Below are 23,634 nucleotides of genomic sequence, written 5' to 3'. Positions count from 1 at the left end.
CTAAAAAGGTTACCCTTGTCTGAGGAATCAATGAACTGATTGGTAAATTGATCCTCCAACCATGAACTTGAAGAAACAACACAAGTCGATTCGTATGAGATTCTTCGAAAATGAGAAGACTGAGCAAGTACCAAGATATCGTCCAAATAAGGAAATACCAAAACCCTATTCTCTGATTACAGAAAGAAGGGCACCGAGAACCTTTGAAAAAAATTCTTGGAACTGAGGCTAGGCCAAACAGTAGAGCCACAAAACTGGTAATGCTTGTCTAAAAAGAGAATCTCAGACACTAAAAGTGATCTGGATGAATCGGAATATGCAGATACACATCCTGTAAATCTATTGTAGACATATAATGCCCTTGCTAAACAAAAGGCAGGATAGTCCTACAGTAACCATCTTGAATGTTGGTATCCTAACATAACGATTCAATAATGATAGATCCAGAACTGGTCTGAAGGAATTGACCTTCTTTGGTACAATGAAGAGATAAAATAAAACCCCAGCCCCTGTTCCAGAACTGGAACTGGCATAAATACTCCAGCCAACTCTAGATCTGAAACACATTTCAGAAATGCTGAGCCTTGCTGTGTCAACTGGGACACGGGAAAGAAAAGAATCTCTTAGCAGGAGGCCTTAACTTGAAGCCAATTCTGTACCTTTCTGAAACAATGTTTCTGAAACCAGAGATTAAGAACGGAATTGATCCAAATTTCTTTGAAGAAAACGTAATCTGCCCCATACCAGCTGAGCTGGAATAAGGGCCGCACCTTCATAGATACTTAGGAGCTGGCTATAGGTTTCTATAAGGCTTGGATATATTCCAAACTGGAAATAGTTTCCAAACTGATACCGCTCCTGAGGATGAAGGATCAGGCTTTTGTTCCTTGTTTGTGAGGAAAGGAACGAAATGATTATTTACCCTGGAAAGAAAGGGAAAGCAAAGTTGACTTAGAAGACATGTCAGCATTCCAAGTTTAATCCATAAAGCTTTTCTAGCTAAAATAGCTAGAGACATATACCTGACATCAATATCAAAAGATGGTATCACCAATAAAATTATTAGCATGTTATAGAATAATAATAATGCTATAAAATTATGATCTGTTACTTGTTGCGCTAAAGCTTCTAACCAAAAAGTTGAAGCTGCAGCAACATCCGCTAAAAAATATAGCAGGTCTAAGAAGATTACCTGAACATAAGTAAACTTTTCTTAGAAAAGATTCAATTTTCCTATCTAAAGGATCCTTAAATGAAGTACTATCTGCCATAGGAATAGTAGTACATTAGCAGGAGTAGAGACAGCCCCATAACCTTAGGGATTTTTGTCCCAAAAAACTCTAATCTGTCAGATGGCACAGGATATAATTTGCTTAAACGTCTAGAAGGAGTAAATAAATTACCCAAATTATTCCATTCCCTGGAAATTACTTCAGAAATGGCATCAGGGAGATAAAACACTTCTGGAATAACTACAGGAGATTTAAAAACCTTATTTAAACGTTTACATTTAGTATCAAGAGGACCAGAATCCTCTATTTCTAATGCAAATAACACTTCTTTAAGTAAAGAACGAATAAATTCCATCTTGAACAAATACAAAGATTTATCAGCATCAACCTCTGAGACAGAAACCTCTGAACCAGAAGAACCATTATCAGTATCAGAATGATGATGTTCATTTAAAAATTCATCTGAAAAAAAAAAGAGAAGTTTTAAAAGACTTTTATGTATACTAGAAGGAGAAATAACAGACATAGCCTTCTTAATGGATTTAAAAAATAAAATCTCTTATGTTATCAGGAACACTCTGAAAATTAGATGTTGACGGACAGCAACAGGTAATGTAACAGTACTAAAGGAAATTTTATCTGCATTAATAAGTTTGACATGACATGCAATACAAATAACAGCTGGAGAAAACAGATACCAAAAGTTTATAGCAGACTTAGCTTGGTAGCTCCAGCACTGTGCAGTGATTTTCCTGTAGTATCTTCTGACTCAGTTGCAACGTGGAACATCTTGCAATATGTAAAAGAAAAAAACAACATATAAAGCAAAATTGATCAAATTCCTTAAATGACAGTTTCAGGAATGGGAAAAAAATGCCAGTGAACAAGCTTCTAGCAACCAGAAGCAATAAATAATGAGACTTAAATAATGTGGAGACAAAAATGACGCCCATATTTTTTAGCGCCAAAAAAGACGCCCACATTATTTGGCGCCTAAATGCTTTTGGCGCCAAAAATGACGCCACATCCGGAACGCCGACATCTTTGACGCAAAATAACGTCAAAAAATGACGCAACTTCCGGCGACACGTATGACGCCGGAAACGGAAAAGAATTTTTGCGCCAAAAAAGTCCGCGCCAAGAATGACGCAATAAAATGAAGCATTTTCAGCCCCCGCGAGCCTAACAGCCCACAGGGAAAAAAGTCAAATTTTTGAGGTAAGAAAAAATATGATAATTCAATGCATAATCCCAAATATGAAACTGACTGTCTGGAAATAAGGAAAGTTGAACATTCTGAGTCAAGGCAAATAAATGTTTGAATACATATATTTAGAACTTTATAAATAAAGTGCCCAACCATAGCTTAGAGTGTCACAGAAAATAAGACTTACTTACCCCAGGACACTCATCTACATGTTTGTAGAAAGCCAAACCAGTACTGAAACGAGAATCAGTAGAGGAAATGGTAAATATAAGAGTATATCGTCGATCTGAAAAGGGAGGTAAGAGATGAATCTCTACGACCGATAACAGAGAACCTTATGAAATAGACCCCGTAGAAGGAGATCACTGCATTCAATAGGCAATACTCTCTTCACATCCCTCTGACATTCACTGCACGCTGAGAGGAAAACCGGGCTCCAACTTGCTGCGGAGCGCATATCAACGTAGAATCTAGCACAAACTTACTTCACCACCTCCCTTGGAGGCAAAGTTTGTAAAACTGATTTGTGGGTGTGGTGAGGGGTGTATTTATAGGCATTTTAAGGTTTGGGAAACTTTGCCCCTCCTGGTAGGAATGTATATCCCATACGTCACTAGCTCATGGACTCTTGTTAATTACATGAAAGAAAGTATAGTTTTGACTTTTATATGCATTTTAAGGTACATTTTGCTGTTTTTAAAGTATTAAAAGGATATTATTGTGAAAAAACTGCATGCATTCATTCGAGCTGTAACTCCCACAAAAACGGTTAAACGCATAGCTAAAGTACCACTTGGGAGCCACAGAGAACTGGTTCCCAGTTGAAAGTGTCAGTGACCCAATTAGCAGTATTAATCTGCTGTTCAACATAGCACAGCATCAGTTTCCGTTTGGGACCAGCATGTTGGGGTTAAACACATAGACGTGCATGGTCGATTGTGATAAAATCACATGCTTTAATGAATGAAAGCATTTCATTTGTCATTATAATGGTCCTTTAATGACCAAGGCATTAAAATTAGCCAATTTCTTCTTAATGACAAGCCTATTATTAGTATTCCAGAAGAAACATTTGAAATACACTGTTTTCTGACAAAAAAAAATCCACAATGTTTCACTTATTTTAACATAACTGATTACCCAAGTCTTTGCCATGCGGAAAATGCCAAAAGGTAAACATAGGTACTGTACCTTGCAGCTGCTTTATATGTTGCCACTTCCTTCTTTAAATTCTTTATCTCTGTAGCTAAAATCTGGTTCTGAGCATAAACATCTGGAACTAGTCCTGCACCTTCTGATTGCAAGAGGCCCTTTTCCATCATCTCATACCTAAAGGAATCATAAGGAATACTTATTAATTTTTCACACATACACAGAGTTATAGTTTACAAGTCAGCTTCCTTGAAAGTCTGAGATCTTACAAGTTTCTAAAGTTTTTTGGTGTGTTTAACAAGATTTTTTGTGTTGTATAGCATGTGCAATGCAAGCAATTTTTGTAAATTTACAGGGTGGCTATTTAAAGGAATAAGTAAACACTTTAAGAGGGGGAAGAAATCCAATGTCTGAGGAAGCAATCTATAGTAAGCTAAGGGACCCATTAAATACCATCTGAGTATTTAGCACTTGTAGAGTTCCATTATTAAGATATTGTAAAAACAGGAGATGATGGAAACACCACATCTTCAATCAGAATTCTATCCTGTCTGAGGAAGCAATCTATAGTAAGCTAAGGGACCCATTAAATACCATCTGAGTATTTAGCACTTGTAGAGTTCCATTATTAAGATATTGTAAAAACAGGAGATGATGGAAACACCACATCTTCAATCAGAATTCTATCCTTTAAAACAGTTAAGAGAAGAATACATGTCTGACAAAATAATTATGCCGAATGAGCCATCCATAACAAGTAAATCTAGAAAAGCATGGAGGAGACAGCTGAAAATAATTTCCATACTAAATCAGACTTCTTTGCAGCTTCTTTTCATTTCCCATGCTAGAACCTTTGGAACTCCCCCATAACATGTTCATTGACTTCCAGTAGCAGTAATTGTTGTATTGAGACTTTTGAGAAGAAAGACAGAGGGGTAGGCCCATAGCGACCGAAGATTAGAACTCATTGTGCCAGGTAGATTTGTAACAAATAATCAATATTACTGCTGGGAATTACTCTTCCCTACCACTAGGAGGATGCAAAGATTCCCAAACCTCAAGATCTCTAAAAAAAAACAAAAAAAAAAACTCCCACCTCACAGGCACCCCAGTCTAAGGTATAGCCAAGCAAATGAGGTAGGAAATGAAATTATACTATGTGTCCTCATATAAATAAATCAAAACTCTTTAGTAATTCAAGTGGAACAGATAAGCATGAAATTGAGTTTAAAAGTAACTGTGAATTGACATACGTAGTTTATCTGTTACAGTGTGGGTGTGGCCTAATGTATGTAGGCCGCACCAAACGCCAAATAAGACGCAGAGTCTACGAACATGTATATAATATAAAAGAGAAATTACTTAAACACAATGTGGCAAAACATTTTTTTGATTACCACAATAGTGACCCGGCTTCTTTAAAAATACAAGTAATTGGGTGGATTCCGCCAACCAAACATAATAGATTATTGGAGCTGAGAAAACTTGAGACTTTTTGGATATATAAATTGAAGACTTTACATCCTCTGGGTCTCAACATCGATATCAATGTGGCTGCCTATATGTAATTGACATTATGAATTTTTTATTTCTTATTATTTCTCATTATGAATTTTTTATGATGCTTTTAGGATGTTTTTTATGAGGTATTGTTTTAGGATGTATTTTAAAAGATATAATAATGTTCATAATTTTCAGGTATAATATGGTGGTTAAAAGTTTCAAATTAGTTTTAACTTAGGTTTCAGGTATTAATAAATTTGTCATATATTCATATTTTTAAACAAAGTCAATGCATGGCCAATTGCAGAAATTAAGGATCTGTAGTCACCAGTATTTTAAATTTTTTTTAAAAAACTTTTTTAGTTGTCTTTCCCTAGGAAATTCATGCAGTAGCCATTTGCAAGTATATTCATGAACTTATCACCCCTTCCATTATTTATATATGTTTCTACATTTTTTATATATTTTATCAATTTCAGTTGAACTATCATAACATTTAATCATACAAATGGTATGTTTTTAATAAACCGAAAATAACCACCGCAATATGGGTTCTTCAGGCCATATAACATTGATAGTCAAACAATGATTCTATAAATAGTCCGTGCGCCGAGCACTTTAGAAGATGTAATACTTCAAATAATATATAATATTATATATAATATATAATAATTATCCGGTATCGTTTTTAAAAAATATATCAGCACATGAGAAATGATATAGATGAAGTATGGTTTAATTTGAATTGTCTTTCCTCTTATGTAAATGTTTTATGCATCAATTTTAATTTCAGCATGTTTTTAAGGTTTAAATGAAATGAAGTGATATTATATGGTAATTATATATGATTGTATTAGTAGATAATTTTGTCGGCAATATTAACCAATCATGAGACGATCTAAAACCGGGCCCCTGAAGGGGCGGACTTCAATACATACGGGTATAAAGTTACGAAGCACTCAACAACCCGACATCAGTTTTGCTTGGATCACATCCCCTTGATAAAGCCCGGCGAGTACCGGAGGAAATGCGTTGGGGTTCCTACAGATTCGTCCAGAGCACCAAGGAGCAGAGTTGACCAGCGGAGGGCGGGCAATCCGGAAACCCCGCCGCAGGTTGCATCCTGTCACTTAAGACCTTCCAGCCATCAGCTGTTGCTTACCGAGTGTTGCTTATGGACGCAGAGTTGTTTTTATTATCATTGTATTACAAATAAAGGCACTTTTATTTTATAATTCTGATGAGTAGATATTTATCTATTGCACTATCTCTGGTGTTTAATAACTACACTTGAATCTTTCTCTTTTTGCGCTTTATTTTTTGGTCACATATCAAGAAATGAAATTAGCAAAATAAAAAGCAGTAGGGAAAAAAAGATCTGCACAAGAAAAAAACAAAACCAGAAAAACACAGGTTGGGATCTTGTAGACTCTCACCACTATGAAATAAATTAATTTATTTAGGTAAGCATAAAACAAAATTTATGCTTACCTGATAAATATATTTATTTCCGGGCATGGAGAGTCCACAACATCATTCCAATTACTAGTGGGATATTCAACTCCTGGCCAGCAGGAGGCGGCAAAGAGCACCCCAGCAAAGCTGCTAAGTCTAACTTACCTTACCCATAATCCCCAGTCATTTAGCTGAAGGAAAATGGAAAAAAAAGAAACACAAGGGTATAGGAGGTGCCTGAGGATTACTAAAAAAAAACTGCCGAATTATAAATAAAAAGAGGGCGGGGTCGTGGACTCTCCATGCCCGGAAGGAAAGAAATGTATCAGGTAAGCATAAATTCTGTTTTCTTTCCTATGGCATGGAGAGTCCACAACGTCATTCCAATTACTAGTGGGAACCAATACCCAAGCTAGAGGACACAGAATGAAAAGGGAAGGCGAACAAGGTAGGAGGACCTAAACAGAAGGCACCACCGCTTAAAGAACTTTTCTCCCAAAAGAGGCCTCAGCCGATGCAAAAGTATCAAATTTGTAGAATTTGCAAAAAGTATGCAAAGAGGACCATGTTGCCGCCTTGCAAATCTGTTCCACAGAAGCTTCATTTTTAAAAGCCCAAGAAGAGGAGACTGCCCTAGTGGAATGAGCCGTAATTCTCTCAGGAGGCTGCTGTCCAGTTGTCTCATAAGCAGAACAAATCATACTTCTTAACCAGAGGGAAAGGGTAGTAGAAGTGGGCTTCTGACCCTTACGCTTTTCAGAAAAAAAACACAAAAAGGGCACAAGATTGTCGAAAATCTTTAGTAGCTTGTAGGTAAAATTTTAGAGAATGCACAACATCCAAGTTATGCAAATGAGAAGGAGGATTAGGACAAAAAGAAGGAAAAACTATTTCCTGATTAATGTTTCAATCCGACACCACCTTAGGGAGAAAAGCCAATTTAGTATGAAGGACCGCCTTATCTGCATGAAAAATAAGGTACAGGGAATCACACTGCAGAGCTGAAAGCTCAGAAACTCTGCGAGCTGAAGAAATAGCAAGAAGAAAGAAAACCTTCTAAGATAACAATTTAATATCAACAACATGCATTGGCTCAAACGGAGCCTGCTGCAAACCTTTAAGAACAAGATTAAGGCTCCAAGGAGGAGCAACAGGTTTAAACGCAGGCCTGATTCTGACCAGGGCCTGAACAAAAGCTTGAACATCTGGCAAATCTGCCAGACGTTTGTGAAATCGAATAGATAGTGCAGAAATCTTTCCCTTCAGAGTACTGACTGACAAACCTTTCTCCAGGCCATCCTGAAGAAAGGATAAAATACGGGGAATCCTCACCCAGCTCCAGGAGAAACCCTTAGATTTGCTCCAAAAAAGATATTTACACCTTACGTTATGGTAAATCTTGTGAGTAACAGGTTGGGGAGCCTGAAGCATAGTATCAATGACCGCTTCAGAAAATCCACGTCTAGACAGAACTAGGCGTTCAATCTCCAAGCAGTCAGTTTCAGAGAATCCAGGTTTGGATGGAGGAATGGACCCTGAATTAGTTCTTCCTCAGAGGTAACCTCCAAGGAGGAAGAGATGATATCCTTACCAGATCCACAAATCAGATCCTGCAAGGCCATGCAGGAGCTATTAGAATTGCCGACGCTCTCACCTGCTTGATACGAGCAATGTCTCGTTGAAGGAGAGTAAACAGAGGAAACAGGTATGCCAGAGAGAAGATCCAAGGAACCGCTAGAGAATCTATCAGAGCGGCCTGAGGATCTCTTAAACTTGAACCGTATTTTGGAACCTTGGTGTTTTGATGAGACGCCATCAGATCAAACTCTGGAACCTCCCACCTGAGAGTTATCTGAGAGAACACTTCCGGATAGAGAGCCCACTCCCTGGGATGAAAAGTCTGTGTACTCAGAAAATCCGCCTCCCAGTTGTCCACTCCTGGAATGTGGATGGCAGATAGGAGACAATCGTGAGCTTCCGCCCACTGCAGAATGTGAGTCACCTCCGTCATAGCCAAGGAACTGTGAGTTCCTCCCTGGTGGTTGATGTAAGCCACTGAGGTGATGTTGTCCGATTGGAATCTGAAAAACCGGACTAAAGATAATTGAGACCAAGCTACCAAGGCATTGAGAGATTGCTCTAAACTCCAAGATGTTTATGGGGAGAGAAGACTTCCCCCAAGTAAACAGGACCTAAGCTTTTAGAGAGCCCCAAGCTGCTCCCCAGGCTAATAGGCTGGCATCCGTAGTCACAATCACTCAGAAAGGTCTCAGGAAGCAAGTGCCCTGAGCCAGGCTTTCCTGTAAAATCCACCACAAGAGAGTGTCTCTTGTTAGGGGATCCAGATCTATCCTCTGCGATAAATCTGAATGGTCTCTGTTCCACTGACTCAGCATGCATAGTTGTAAAAAAAATTTCATGGACAGGGAATCTATGATTGTCCCTAAAAAACACACCCTTGAAGCTGGAACAAGGGAACTCTTTTCCTGGTTCACTTTCCATCCGTGGGAACGTAGAAAAGATAACATCTGTGTATGAGATTCTGCAAGTTGAAAAGATGACGCCTGAACCAAAATAGGGACCCTGTTCTTCCAAGCTCAAAACTGGAAACTAGCCTATAAGAGGAATACTACATCCCCTTATATCTAATTCTGAAAGCTATTCGAAGAAGAAGACTGAGAATTCTCAGATCCATTAAGGATGGGATCGTCCAACAGCGCCAAAGTGTGCCTTAATAAAACACAAAGGCGTGCCAGTCTATACCGAAAAGCACAGCATACCGCCGTCAGAGTAAAAGATTACTCCGGCCCCGAAGGTTGATGCCCTGAAGCCTCAAAGACAGTCGTTCCCTGCAAAGAGCTGAACAGGCCATCCCATGCCTGAGGAACCCCGGATAACGGAACACAAACAATATCCGAAGCAACTTTCTGGAAGTTGCAGATTCGCCAGCACCAAAATTATGGACATGCGACATCGTGCCGAAACCCCTGGTGGGAACCAGCCACCTTCCCGAGAAGGATAAGCAAAGTCTGGGTTACCTGCATGTGTAGTAAGAGATAGTGGAAGGGAACTCAAACTCGAAGGACAGAAGCCCCAGAGGCGGATGGCTCAGCGGACCCTTTATTCCTCAATCCCGAGGAATTGAGCACTCTAATACGGCATTGAGAACATAACTGATAGGCTTGTATCATCTTGGGTAATACGCATTCTGTGCAAGGAGTAGAATCTGAAACAGAGACGTCTGTCTCCACAATATCAGACTCCTCCATAACTAGGATATTGAATACAAAAGAGTGGACTAAAAAATCTAAACGGCACCCGACACCCACAATGGCTGGGGCACTTACCACTTCCTATGAACCAGACACCAGCAGACCAGAATTTCTCTGTCACCACACGATTAAGAATGCAGAAATGAAGCCCAAAAACGTGACCACGACCGGTCGGTCACCAGGTGAACTGTATAGTCCAAAAAAAGCGTGCCCAACCATAAGGTCGCGTCACTTTCCAAAAGCGGTTACGTTCCACAAGTGGAACAGGAACACGGCCCTTCAAATGTGACAGATAGTAGCATCACTTCTGCCATGGACTTGAGAGAAGAAAGCACTGAAAGGCTGACAGGACTACTTAAAACTCCAGTCCCATGCCGAAGAGTATTACCCTCCATAAGAGACTAATCTAAAACTTCTGACACTTCTCTGCCAACCTCCTGGGACGAAAGGCAAAGAATGAGTGGGGGATGAGGGAAGTGGGAGGGGTATTTAAGCCTTTGGCTGGGGTGTCTTTGCCAAAAAAGGCATAACTATTTTTATGCAATTAAAATTAATCAACAGGTAATAAGAAATCAAGCTAAGACAACTGCCTGAAGGACTTTCCTACCAAAGACTGCCTCAGAAGAAACAAAAACATCAAAATGGTAAAATTTGATTTGATCAACTAAAGCCTCATTCTTGAAAGCCTAAGAAGTGGCAACTGATCTAGTATAATGAGCAGTAATCTGCTTAGGTGGAGGCTGACCTGCCTCCAAGTAAGCCTTATGAATCAGAAGTTTCAACCAAGAGGCCAAAGAAACGGCATAAACTGTCTGCTCTTTCCTGGAACCAGAAAAGTGAAGGAACAAACTAGAAGTTTGTCTGAAATCCTTAGTAGCATCAACATAATACATCCAAATTGAAGACAACATGTGTCCTAGGGGGGCCCCCATAATGCACGTAGTCAATCCGGAAGCAGACACGTGGAGTCACAGCCAAGGAAACTGGCTGCTTGGAGTACAAATGCCTGTATTGTAGAATCAAAGTGATCTGGTAAAGGTAGTTGAGACAGCTGATAAGACCTGTCATACAGCGGACCCTGTAAAACCAGAGGATTCTTAAGATACTTTTATATCCATCATGAATGTGGCTTGTTACTCCTGCCGGAGATTATCTACAATAATTATTCAAAAGGATTTGCCTGGTCATTTAAAAAAGTGTTTTGGAGTCTCTTTTGCTTGACCATTTAATACAGTCTCCATGATGGACGTCTAAGAGCTGACTTTGGAATAGGTCTTCTATTTTTATTGTTCTCATACAGAACTCTTTTAAACTGATTCCTTCTTTAGACATTTTGTGTATCCATATATATATATATATATATATATATATATATATATATATATATATATATATCTGGAACAGAAGAGGGAAGGGCACACAGCAACAGAGTCCTTTCTGGTGTAGTATGTCAAACAAACTTGAAAAAGTTCAATAAAGTAAGGCCAAATAAACACTCACGTATTTCAACCTCAACCTACCTATGAGGTATGGATAAGACACTGTGTGGCATATAGCCACTATGGATTGCAGCTTGATTCTCCTCCTCTTTTCAGATCACACCTGGTGCCTGCACATGCCAGATGCACACTTGCAAGTCCTGGGAGTAACACCCTGATTGGTAGCATTATTCTCTTTACAGTGGGGTGTGAATACTTAGGACATTTTTAAGGAGCCAAAAGATCTGAAAAGAGGAGAAGAATCAAGCTGCAATCCATAGTGGCTATAAGACACTGTGTGGCATACCTCATAGGAGTTGAGGTTAAAATACGTGAGTGTTCATTTGGCCTTACTTTATTAAACGTTTTCAAGATTGTTTGACATACTACACCAGAAAGGACTCTCTTGCTGTGCGTCCTTCCCTCTTCTGTTCCAGATTTTCTTTGGAAGCTCTCCTGTCTCCGGGTGGATTTCTCCTGTCTCCGGGTGGATTCCACTTTGTCTTTTTGGGATTAGGCTGTGAGTGAAGGCTACATCTTTTTCTCTCTCTCAATCATCCTGAATTGGTTTGTTTGGGACTAAATAGGGAGAGACCTGTATCTCCAGGACATATATATATATATATATATATATAATTCTCTGTGACTTAGGTTCTTCATATGCTTTCATGGTGATAATTTATAGCATGCACACTTTTTTAAACACATATTGATTGTCCTATTTAATACATATTAATTAAAATGTATATTTATAATTCATTTCTATATTTTCTGTATGTATTGTCTCCCACCAATAATTATAGCTCTTTTTAGAGCGCACATTTTAGCTATTTAATTACATTGTTCTGGTGGCTAATGAAAAGCCTTTTAAACTTCTCTGCTCAGGGAAGGCTATAAGTTGCCCATTAGTTATTAGCGCTTGAGATTATTCATTTTGTGCTGACTGTATTCTCTGAGATAGCTGAGTATGATTGCTGCACCATTGCTGAAGCAAGCAAAGCAGAAGAGGCCTTGTGAAAACGAGCAAACTGAATAGCATCTGACGCCAGAATCATGAGACCTAACATCTCCATGCAAGTAGCAAGAGGGAAAAGAAAGAGACTGAAGGTTTAGACAGACAGACACTAACTTTACCCTTCTTAGATCTGTCAAAGATAGTCTCAAAGAAACTGAATCTATCTGAACCCCCTGAAAAGTAAACTTTGTCAGGTGAACTTGATTTTCCAACAATGTGGTTGAAGGAACCATCAACAATCTGCTGATGTGAGTTTCTGCTAAATGAAAAGATTGAGCTTGAACCAAGACATTGTCCAGGTAAGAAAAAACACACCAATACCTTGAGCTCTGATCACAGACAAAAGGGAACCTAGAAAATTGGAGAAAATTCCTGGAGCTGTAGCCAGATCAAATGGTAGACCAACAAACTGAAAATGCTTGTCTAGATAAGGAAATTTATGCTTACCTGATAAATTGATTTCTTCTACGATACGACGAGTCCACGGATTCATCCTTACTTGTGGGATATTATCCTCCTGCTAACAGGAAGTGGCAAAGAGCACCACAGCAGAGCTGTATATATAGCTCCTCCCTTCTCTCCACCCCCAGTCATTCGACCGAAGGTATAGGAAGAGAAAAAAAAAGCTAAAAGGTGCAGAGGTGACTGAAGTTTTGAAAACAAAAATATACTCTGTCTAAATTACAGGGAGGGCCGTGGACTCGTCGTATCGTAGAAGAAATCAATTTACCAGGTAAGCATAAATTTCCTTTTCTTCTACTAGATACGACAAGTCCACGGATTCATCCTCAGTTGTGGGATACAATACCAAAGCAACAGGACACGGATGAACGGGAGGGACAAGACAGATACCTAAACGGAAGGCACCACTGCTTGAAGAACTTTTCTCCCAAAAATAGCCTCAGAAGAAGCATAAGTATCAAATTTGGAAAATTTGGAAAAAGTATGAAGGGAGGACCAAGTCTCAGCCTTACAAATCTGTTCAACAGAAGCATTGTTTTTAAAAGCCCATGTGGAAGCCACAGTTCTAGTAGAATGAGCCGTAACCTTTTCAGGAGGCTGCTGTCCAGCAGTCTCGTATGCCAAGCGAATAATGCTTTTCAGCCAAAAAGAAAGAGAGGTAGCCGTAGTTTTTTGACCCCTACGTCATCCAGAATAAACAACAAATAAAGAAGATGTTTGACGGAAATCCATGGTCGCTTGTAAGTAAAACTTCAAGGCCCGAACCACGTCCAAGTTATGTAACAGACGCTCCTTCTTAGAAGAAGGATTAGGACACAAAGAAGGAACAACAATTTCCTGATTAATATTCTTATTTGAAACAACCTTAGGAAGAAATCCAGGTTTAGTACGCAAAACCACCTTATCAGAATGGAATATAAGATAAGGCAAATCACATTGTAACGCAGAAAGCTCAGAAACTCTTCGAGCAGAAGAGATAGCAACTAAAAACAAAACTTTCCAAGATAAAAGCTTAATATCTATGGAATGCATGGGTTCAAACGGAACCCCTTGAAGAACAGTGATAACTAAATTCAAACTCCATGGCGGAGCAATAGGTTTAAATACAGGCTTGATTCTGATTAAAGCCTGACAAAAAGACTGAACGTCTGGGACATCCGCCAGACGCTTGTGTAGTAGAATTGACAAGGCAGAAATTTGTCCTTTCAAGGAACTAGCTGATAATCCCTTCTCCAATCCTTCTTGGAGAAAGGACAAAATCCTAGGAATCCTAACCATACTCCATGAGTAGCCCTTGGATTCGCACCAATAAAGATATTTACGCCATATCTTATGGTAAATCTTTCTAGTGACAGGCTTGCGAGCCTGAATCAAAGTATCAATGACCGACTCCGAGAATCCCCGCTTAGATGAGATCAAGCGTTCAATCCCCAGGCAGTCAGCTGCAGGGAATTAAGATTTGGATGTTGGAACGGACCCTGAATGAGAAGGTCCTGTCTCAACGGAAGTTTCCACGGTGGCAGAGAGGACATGTCCACTAGATTCGCATACCAAGTCCTGCGTGGCCATGCAGGCGCTATTAGGATTACCGAAGCTCTCTCCTGTTTGATTCTTGCAATCACACGAGGCAGGAGAGGAAATGGTGGAAACACATAAGCCAGGTTGAACGACCAAGGTACTGCTAGAGCATCTATCAGTACAGCTTGGAGATCCCTTGACCTGGACCCGTAACAAGGAAGTTTGGCCCATCGGATTATCTTTGAAACCTCTATCATCGCTAGACAACTCCTTGTTCCCCCTTGATGATTTATATATGCTACAGTCGTGATATTGTCCGACTGGAATCTTATGAATTTGGCCAAAGCCAACTGAGGCCACGCCTGAAGCGCGTTGAATATTGCTCTCAGTTCCAGAATATTGATTGGCAGTAGAGACTCCTCCTGAGTCCAAACACCCTGAGCCTTCAGGGAATTCCAGACTGCACCCCAGCCCAAGAGGCTGGCATCCGTTGTCACTATTATCCATGCTGGCCTGCGGAAGCACATTCCCTGGGACAGATGATCCTGTGACAACCACCAAAGAAGAGAGTCTCTGGTTTCTTGATACAGAGTTATCTGAGGAGATAAATTCACATAATCCCCATTCCACTGTCTGAACATGCACAGCTACAGTGGTCTGAGATGAAAGCGAACAAACGGAACGATGTCCATTGCCGCTACCATTAATCCAATGACCTCCATACACTGCGCCACTGATGGCCGAGGAATGGACTGAAGTGCTCGGCAAGTATTTAGAATCTTTCACTTTCTGACCTCCGTCAGAAATATTTTCATGTCTACCGAGTCTATTAGAGTTCCCAAAAATGGAACTCTTGTTAGTGGAACTAGTGAACTCTTTTCTATATTCACTTTCCAACCGTGAGTTCTTAGAAATGCCAACACGATGTCCGTGTGAGATTTGGTCAGATAAGTTGATGCCTGGATCAAAATATAGTCCAGATAGGGCACCACTGCTATGCCCTGAGGCCTGAGAACCACCAGAAGGGACCCTAGCACCTTTGTGAAGATTCTGGGAGCTGTGGCCAACCCGAAGGGAAGGGCCACAAACTGATAGTGTTCATCCAGAAAGGCGAACCTTAGAAACTGATGATGATCCTTGTGGATAGGAATGTGAAGATACGCATCCTTCAGGTCCACGGTGGTCATATATTGACCTTCCTGGATCATTGGTAAAATTATTCGTATAGTCTCCATCTTGAACGATGGGACTCTGAAAAATTTGTTTAGGCATTTGAGATCTAAAATCGTTCTGAAGGTTCCCTCTTTTTTGGGAACCACAAATAGATTTGAGTAAAACCCCTGTCCCTGTTCCAGTTCTGGAACTGGACAAATTACACCCATGGTATAGAGGTCTTTAACACAGCGTAAGAACGCCTCTCTTTTTGTCTGGGTCACAATTTCTAATGCCCAGGGATCCTGAACATCCCTTGCCCAAGCCTGAGCGAAGAGAGAAAGTCTGCCCCCTACTAAATCCGGTTCCAGATCGGGGGCTGCCCCTTCATGCTGTCTTGGTAGCAGCAACGTGCTTCTTGACTTGTTTACCTTTATTCCAGGCCTGGTTAGGTCTCCAGACTGACTTGGATCGCGCAAAATTCCCCTCCTGCTTTATGGCGGAAGAGGAAGTAGAGGGTCCACCTTTAAAGTTTCGAAAGGAACGAAAATTATTTTGTTTAGCCCTCATCTTAACAGTCTTATCCTGAGGCAGGGCATGACCTTTACCTCCAGTAATGTCAGAAATGATTTCCTTCTGTTCAGTCCCGAATAGGGTCTTACCTTTAAAAGGAATAGCTAAAAGCTTAGATTTGGAGGACACATCAGCAGACCAAGATTTAAGCCATAACGCGAAATGCGCTAAAATGGCAAAACCTGCATTTTTTGCTGCTAATTTAGCCATTTGAAAAGCGGCATCGGTAATAAAAGAATTAGCTAGCTTGAGAGCCTTAATTCTATCCAAAATATCATCCAATGGGGTCTCAACCTTAAGAGACTCTTCTAGAGCATCGAACCAAAAAGCTGCTGCAGTAGTAACTGGAACAATGCACGCTATAGGTTGTAGAAGAAAACCCTGATGAATAAACAATTTCTTTAGAAGACACTCTAATTTTTTATCCATAGGATCTTTGAAAGCACAACTGTCCTCAATAGGTATAGTTGTACGCTTAGCTAGGGTAGAAATAGCTCCCTCCACCTTAGGGACCGCTTGCCAAGAATCCCGAATGGTGTAAGATATGGGAAACATTTTCTTAAAAGTAGGAGGGGGAGAGAACGGAATGCCTGGTCTATCCCATTCCTTAGTAACAATGTCCGAAATTCTTTTAGGGACTGGAAAAACATCAGTGTAAGTAGGTACCTCTAGATATTTATCCATCTTACACAATTTCTCTGGTGGTATTGCAATAGGGTCACAATCATCCAGAGTCCCTAAAACCTCCCGGAGTAACAGGCAGAGGTGTTCAAGCTTAAATTTAAAGGACATCACGTCCTAATCTGTCTGAGGTAACACATTTCCTGAATCTGAAAGCTCTCCCTCAGCCAGCAATTCCCCGACCCCCAAATCAGAACACTGTGAGGGTACATCAGAAATGGCCAATAAGGCATCAGAGGGCTCAGCATTTACCTTAATACCGGACCTACTGCGCTTACCTTGTAAACCTGGCAGTTTAGATAATACCTCTGTAAGGGTAGTAGACCTAACTGCAGCCATATCTTGCAGAGTAAAAGAATTAGACGCACTAGAAGTACTTGGCGTCGCTTGAGTGGGCGTTAAAGGTTGTGACACTTGGGAAGAATTGGATGGCATAACCTGATTTTCTTCAGACTGAGAATCATCCTTAGACATACATTTATCCCCTAAAATATGTTCTTTGCAATGTAAGGCCCTTTCAGTACATGAGGGCCACAATGTAAGTGGGGGTTCCACAATGGCTTTTAAAGACATAGAGCATTGACTTTCCTCAATGTCAGACATGTTGAACAGGCTAGTAATAACCACAAAAAGACTTGAAAACACTTTATTTATTGAAAAAAACACCAATTTTGAAAAACGGTACCGTGCCTTTAAGAAGTAAAAAAGCACACAATTTTTCCAAATCTGCTTTAAAATGCTATTAACGCCTACAATTTTAGCATATATCTTTCTTATATTGTAGCCTAAGATTGCACCACAAGTAAGGGACAAATTAAACCTCTATAAGAAAAACGTTATTCCCAAAACGTTATAAAAAATAGATTAACAACCCTCTGCTGTGGCGCCTACCTGCCCTCAGGGGTCTGACAAGTCTCACTATGACTCCGTTAGCCTATGTCTCAGTTTGGGTCCAACCGAAGTTGAAGTTTGCTGCCTTCTTATGAAGATCAACTGCGCATCCGAGGCGCGAAAATTAGGCCCCGCCCATCATATGCAACGTCTCTCAGTCTAAAAAAAACGCTATGAAGTGGTATAGGAACTAGCCATGTGGGTTTCTGCATCCCAAATAACAAATAAACTAGCCATGTGGGTTTTTGCATCCCAAATAACAAATAAAGCCATGTGAAAACCCTCCAGTACAATGCTCAGTAATCGTGAACATAAAAACGTTTGTGCAAAAAAACGTTATGCTGCTCCAGTGTCTAACCATGCTGCCATCATTTGCTGCATTTAGCCCATAATCATTCATACACAGGTCTCCAGTAATGCCCCTTCTTATTTATAGGATTACTGTTTACCCCTTCCCTCATGGGAACTATGTCAGCCTGTTCTGAAATATCACAGTCTCTCCAGAAATAAATGACTGAACATACCTCAATGCTTGTAGCATGAAAAACATTCCCCACACTGAAGCTTCTCTAGTACTCCTCAGCCATTCTGTGGGAACTCATCTGGATCTTAGTGACAACTGCTAAGATCATCAACCTCCAGGCAGAAATCTTCTTCCATCTGCTGCCTGAGGAAAAAACAGAATTTATGCTTACCTGATAAATTACTTTCTCTTACGGTGTATCCAGTCCACGGAGTCATCCTTACTTGTGGGATATTCTCATTCCCTACAGAAAGTGGCAAAGAGAGCACACAGCAGAGCTGTCCATATAGCTCCCCCTCAGGCACCGCCCCCCAGTCATTCGACCGATGGTTAGGAGAAAAAGGAGAAACCATAGGGTGCAGTGGTGACTGTAGTTTTACAAAAATAAATTTGAACCTGACTTAATTGCCAGGGCGGGCCGTGGACTGGATACACCGTAAGAGAAAGTAATTTATCAGGTAAGCATAAATTCTGTTTTCTCTTACTTGGTGTATCCAGTCCACGGATTCATCCTTACTTGTGGGATACCAATACCAAAGCTTTAGGACACGGATGAAGGGAGGGAAACAAGTCAGGTAAACGGAAGGCACCACTGCTTGCAAAACCTTTCTCCCAAAAATAGCCTCAGAAGAAGCAAAAGTATCCAATTTGTAATATATGGCAAAAGTATGCAGTGAAGACCAAGTCGATGCCTTACAAATCTGTTCAACAGAAGCCTCATTCTTGAAGGCCCATGTGGAAGCCACAGCTCGGGTGGAATGAGCTGCAATTCGTTCAGGAGGCTGCTGTCCAGCAGTCTCATAAGCCAATCGGATGATGCTTTTCAGCCAGAAGGAAAGAGAGGTAGCAGTCGCTTTCTGACCTCTCCTCTTACCAGAATAGACAACAAACAAGGATGATGTTTGTCTGAAATCTTTAGTTGCTTTTAAATAGAATTTTAAAGCCCGAACCACATCAAGATTGTGTAATAGTCGTTCCTTCTTCAAAACTGGATTAGGACAAAGAGAAGGAACAATGATTTCCTGGTTAATATTCTTATTAGAAAAAACTTTCGGAAGAAAACCAGGTTTGGTACGCAAAACAACCTTATCTGCATGGAACACCAGATAAGGTGAATCACACTGCAAAGCAGACAATTCTGAAACTCTCCTATCTATGGAATGTAAAGGTTCAAACGGAACCCCTTGAAGAACTGAAAGAACTAAATTTAGACTCCATGGAGGAGCCACCGGTTTGTAGACAGGCTTGATTATAACTAAAGCCTGTGCAAACGCCTGAACGTCTGGTACTGCTGCCAGTCGCTTGTGCAACAGGATAGACAGAGCAGATATCTGTCCCTTTAAGGAACTAGCTGACAATCCTTTCTCCAATCCTTCTTGGAGAAAAGACAAAATCCTGGGAATCCTAACTTTACTCCACGAGTAACCCTTGGATTCACACCAACAAAGATATTTCCGCCATATCTTATGGTAAATTTTCCTGGTGACAGGCTTTCTGGCCTGAATTAAAGTATCAATAACTGATTCAGAGAACCCACGCTTAGCTAGAATTAAGCGTTCAATCTCCAAGCAGTCAGTTGCAGAGAAACTAGATTTGGATGCTTGAATGGACCCTGTATTAGAAGATACTGCCTCAATGGCAGCTTCCATGGTGGAACAGATGACATGTCCACTAGGTCTGCATACCAAGTCCTGCGTGGCCACGCAGGCGCTATCAAAATTACCGAAGCCTTCTCCTGTTTGATTCTGGCTACCAGCCGAGGGAGAAGGGGAAATGGTGGAAAGACATAAGCTAGACTGAAGGACCAAGGCGCTACTAGAGCATCTATCAATGCCGCCTTGGGGTCCCTGGACCTGGATCCGTAAAGAGGAAGTTTGGAGTTCTGACGGGACGCCATCAGATCCAATTCCGGAATGCCCCATAGCTGGGTCAGCTGAGCAAAAACCTCCAGGTGGAGTTCCCACTCCCCCGGGTGAAAAGTCTGACGACTCAGAAAATCCGCTTCCCAGTACTCCTGGGATGTGAATTGCTGAAAGATGGCAGGAGTGATCCTCCGCCCATTTGATAATCTTGGTTACCTCCTTCATCGCTAGGGAACTCTTTGTTCCTCCCTGATGATTTATGTACGCCACAGTCGTGATGTTGTCCGACTGAAATCTGATGAATTTGGCCTCCGCTAGTTGAGGCCATGCCTGGAGCGTGTTGAATATCGCTCTCAGTTCTAAAATGTTTATCGGGAGAAGAGATTCTTCCCGAAAACAAAGGCCCTGAGATTTCAGAGAGTCCCAGACCGCACCCCAGCCTAACAGACTGGCATCGGTCGTGACAATGATCCACTCCGGTCTGCGGAAGCACATTCCTTGAGACAGGTGATCCTGAGACAACCACCAGAGAAGAGAATCCCCGGTTTTCTCGTCCAGTTGTACTTGAGGAGACAAATTTACATAATCCCCATTCCACTGTTTGAGCATGCACAGTTGCAGTGGTCTGAGAGAAATTCGGGCAAAAGGGACCACATCCATTGCCGCGACCATTAATCCGATTACCTCCATGCACTGAGCTACAGAAGGCCAAGGAATGGAATGAAGAACTCGGCAAGTAGTTAAAAGTTTCAACTTTCTGACCTCCGTCAGAAATATCTTCATTTCTACCGAGTCTATTAATGTTCCCAGGAAGGGAACCCTTGTGAGCGGGGACAGAGAACTTTTTTTGACGTTCACCTTCCACCCGTGAGACCTTAGAAAGGCCAGCACAATGTCCGTATGAGCCTTGGCTCTGTGAAAAGACGACACCTCTCGTCTAGGTAAGGTGCTACTGCAATGCCCCGCGGTCTTAGTACCGCTAGGAGGGACCCTAGCACCTTTGTAAAAATTCTTGGAGCAGTGGCCAACCCGAAAGGAAGGGCCACGAACTGGTAATGCTTGTCCAGAAAAGCGAACCTTAGGAACTGATGGTGATCTTTGTGGATGGGAATATGTAGATAAGCATCCTTTAGATCCACGGTAGTCATATATTGACCTTCCTGGATCATCGGCAAAATTGTCCAAATGGTTTCCATTTTGAATGATGGAACTCTGAGGAATTTGTTTAGAATTTTTAGATCCAGGATTGGCCTGAAAGTTCCTTCTTTTTTGGGAACTACAAACAGGTTTGAGTAAAAGCCCAGTCCTTGTTCTGTAATTGGAACTGGGTGAATCACTCCCATCTTTAGTAGATCTTCTACACAGCTTAAAAACGCCTGTTTCTTTGTCTGGTCTGAAGACCAGCGAGAAATGTGGAACCTTCCCCTTGGAGGAGAGTCCTTGAATTCTAGAAGATACCCCTGGGAAACAATTTCTAATGTCCTTACTTGTGGGAACCAATACCAAAGCTTTAGGACACGGATGAAGGGAGGGAGCAAATCAGGTTACCTAAACGGAAGGCACCACAGCTTGCAAAACCTCTCTCCCAAAAATAGCCTCCGAAGAAGCAAAAGTATCAAATTTGTAAAATTTGGCAAAAGTGTGCAATGAAGACCAAGTCGCTGCCTTACATATCTGGTCAACAGAAGCCTCGTTCTTGAAGGCCCATGTGGAAGCCACAGCCCTAGTGGAGTGAGCTGTGATTCTTTCAGGAGGCTGCCGTCCGGCAGTCTCATAAGCCAATCGGATGATGCTTTTAAGCCAAAAGGAAAGAGAGGTAGAAGTCGCTTTTTGACCTCTCCTTTTACCAGAATAAACAACAAACAAGGAAGATGTTTGTCTGAAATCTTTAGTAGCCTCTAAATAGAATTTTAGAGCACGGACTACGTCCAAATTGTGTAACAAACCTTCCTTCTTTGAAACTGGATTCGGACACAAAGAAGGTACAACTATCTCCTGGTTAATATTTTTGTTAGAAACAACTTTAGGAAGAAAACCAGGTTTAGTACGCAAAACCACCTTATCTGCATGGAACACCAGATAGGGCGGAGAACACTGCAGAGCAGATAACTCTGAAACTCTTCTAGCAGAAGAAATTGCAACCAAAAACAAAACTTTCCAAGATAGTAACTTAATATCTATGGAATGTAAAGGTTCAAACGGAACCCCTTGAAGAACTGAAAGAACTAGATTTAGACTCCAGGGAGGAGTCAAAGGTCTGTAAACAGGCTTGATCCTAACCAGAGCCTGAACAAATGCTAGAACATCTGGCACAGCTGCCAGTCTTTTGTGTAGTAAGACAGATAAAGCAGAGATCTGTCCCTTTAGAGAACTTGCAGATAATCCTTTCTCCAAACCTTCTTGTAGAAAGGAGAGAATCTTAGGAATTTTTATCTTATTCCATGGGAATCCTTTGGATTCACACCAACAGATATATTTTTTCCATATTTTATGGTAAATTTTTCAAGTTACAGGTTTTCTGGCCTGAACCAGAGTATCTATTACAGAATCTGAAAACCCACGCTTCAATAGAATCAAGCGTTCAATCTCCAAGCCGTCAGCTGGAGGGAGACCCGATTTGGATGTTCGAATGGACCCTGAACAAGAAGGTCCTGTCTCAAAGGTAGCTTCCATGGTGGAGCCGATGACATATTCACCAGGCTCTGCCCCCCCAGTCGTATCTAGTAGAAGAAAAGCAAACTTTAGAAACTGATGATGATCCTTGTCAATAGGAACATGAAGGTATGCATCCTTTAAATCTATTGTGGACATAAACTGTCCTTGCTGAACAAAACGTAGAATAGTCCAAATAGTCTCCATTTTGAAAGTAGGAATTCTGAGAAATTTATTCAGAGCTTTTATATACAGAATTGGTCTGAAAGTCCCCTTGGAACAATGAAGAGATTGGTATAAACCCCTTCCCCTGTTCCAATACAGGAACATGAACAATCATTCCCATAGATTCTAGATCCGAAACGGACTGAAAAAAATACCTGAACCTTCACAGGATTTCTTGGGACATTGGACAGAAAAAAAGCTTCCCTTGGGAGGACTTATTCTTAACCCAATTCGATAACCCCGGGATATTATATTCAGCACCCAGGGATCCTGAACAGACAGGAACTAAGCTTCCTGAAAAATGCGTAACCTGCCCCCAACCAGAGCCTCTGGAATGGGGGCTGCACCTTTATGCAGACTTGGATGAGGGATTAGATCTCATGGACTGCTTAGAATTGTCCCAAATTAGAACTTGGCTTCCAGACGGAACCAGAGTATCCTGTTTTAAGAGGTAGAAATCCGATTTTTGTGACCTGTTCTGACAAAGGGCCAAAAACGATTAGTAGCTTTAGATTTACCCTTGGACTTCTTGTCCTAAGGAAGAAAAGCTCCTTTACTTCCAGTCAGAGTAGAGATAATAGAATCCAAAGAATAACCAAATAACATCTTTCCCTGAAAAGAAAGAGCTAAAAGTCTGGATTTAAGAACAAAATCAGCAGACCAAGACTTTAACCATAAAGCACTTAAAGAAACAGTCTACACCAGAATTTGTATTGTTTTAAAAGATAGATAATCCCTTTATTACCCATTCCCTAGTTTTGCATACCAACAGAGTTATATT

The 23,634-nt window shown here is 40.9% G+C and overlaps 1 protein-coding gene across 1 annotated transcript in view; it reads right to left on the bottom strand.

Moving 5' to 3' along the window:
* Nucleotides 1–23,634, bottom strand: part of SPAG16 (sperm associated antigen 16) — a 984,179-nt gene that overhangs the window by 753,311 nt on the left and 207,234 nt on the right. The window contains exon 5 of the mRNA XM_053698804.1: nt 3,631–3,768. Within this exon, the coding sequence (XP_053554779.1) occupies nt 3,631–3,768 (138 nt within the window). The remainder of the gene's footprint in view (nt 1–3,630; nt 3,769–23,634) is intronic.

The sequence above is a fragment of the Bombina bombina genome, chromosome 1 (assembly GCF_027579735.1).
Source record: "Bombina bombina isolate aBomBom1 chromosome 1, aBomBom1.pri, whole genome shotgun sequence".
NCBI classification, from domain to species: Eukaryota; Metazoa; Chordata; class Amphibia; order Anura; family Bombinatoridae; genus Bombina; species Bombina bombina.
The sequence above is the reverse complement of the archived record's forward strand: the minus strand, read 5'-3'. Positions and strand labels throughout refer to the sequence as shown.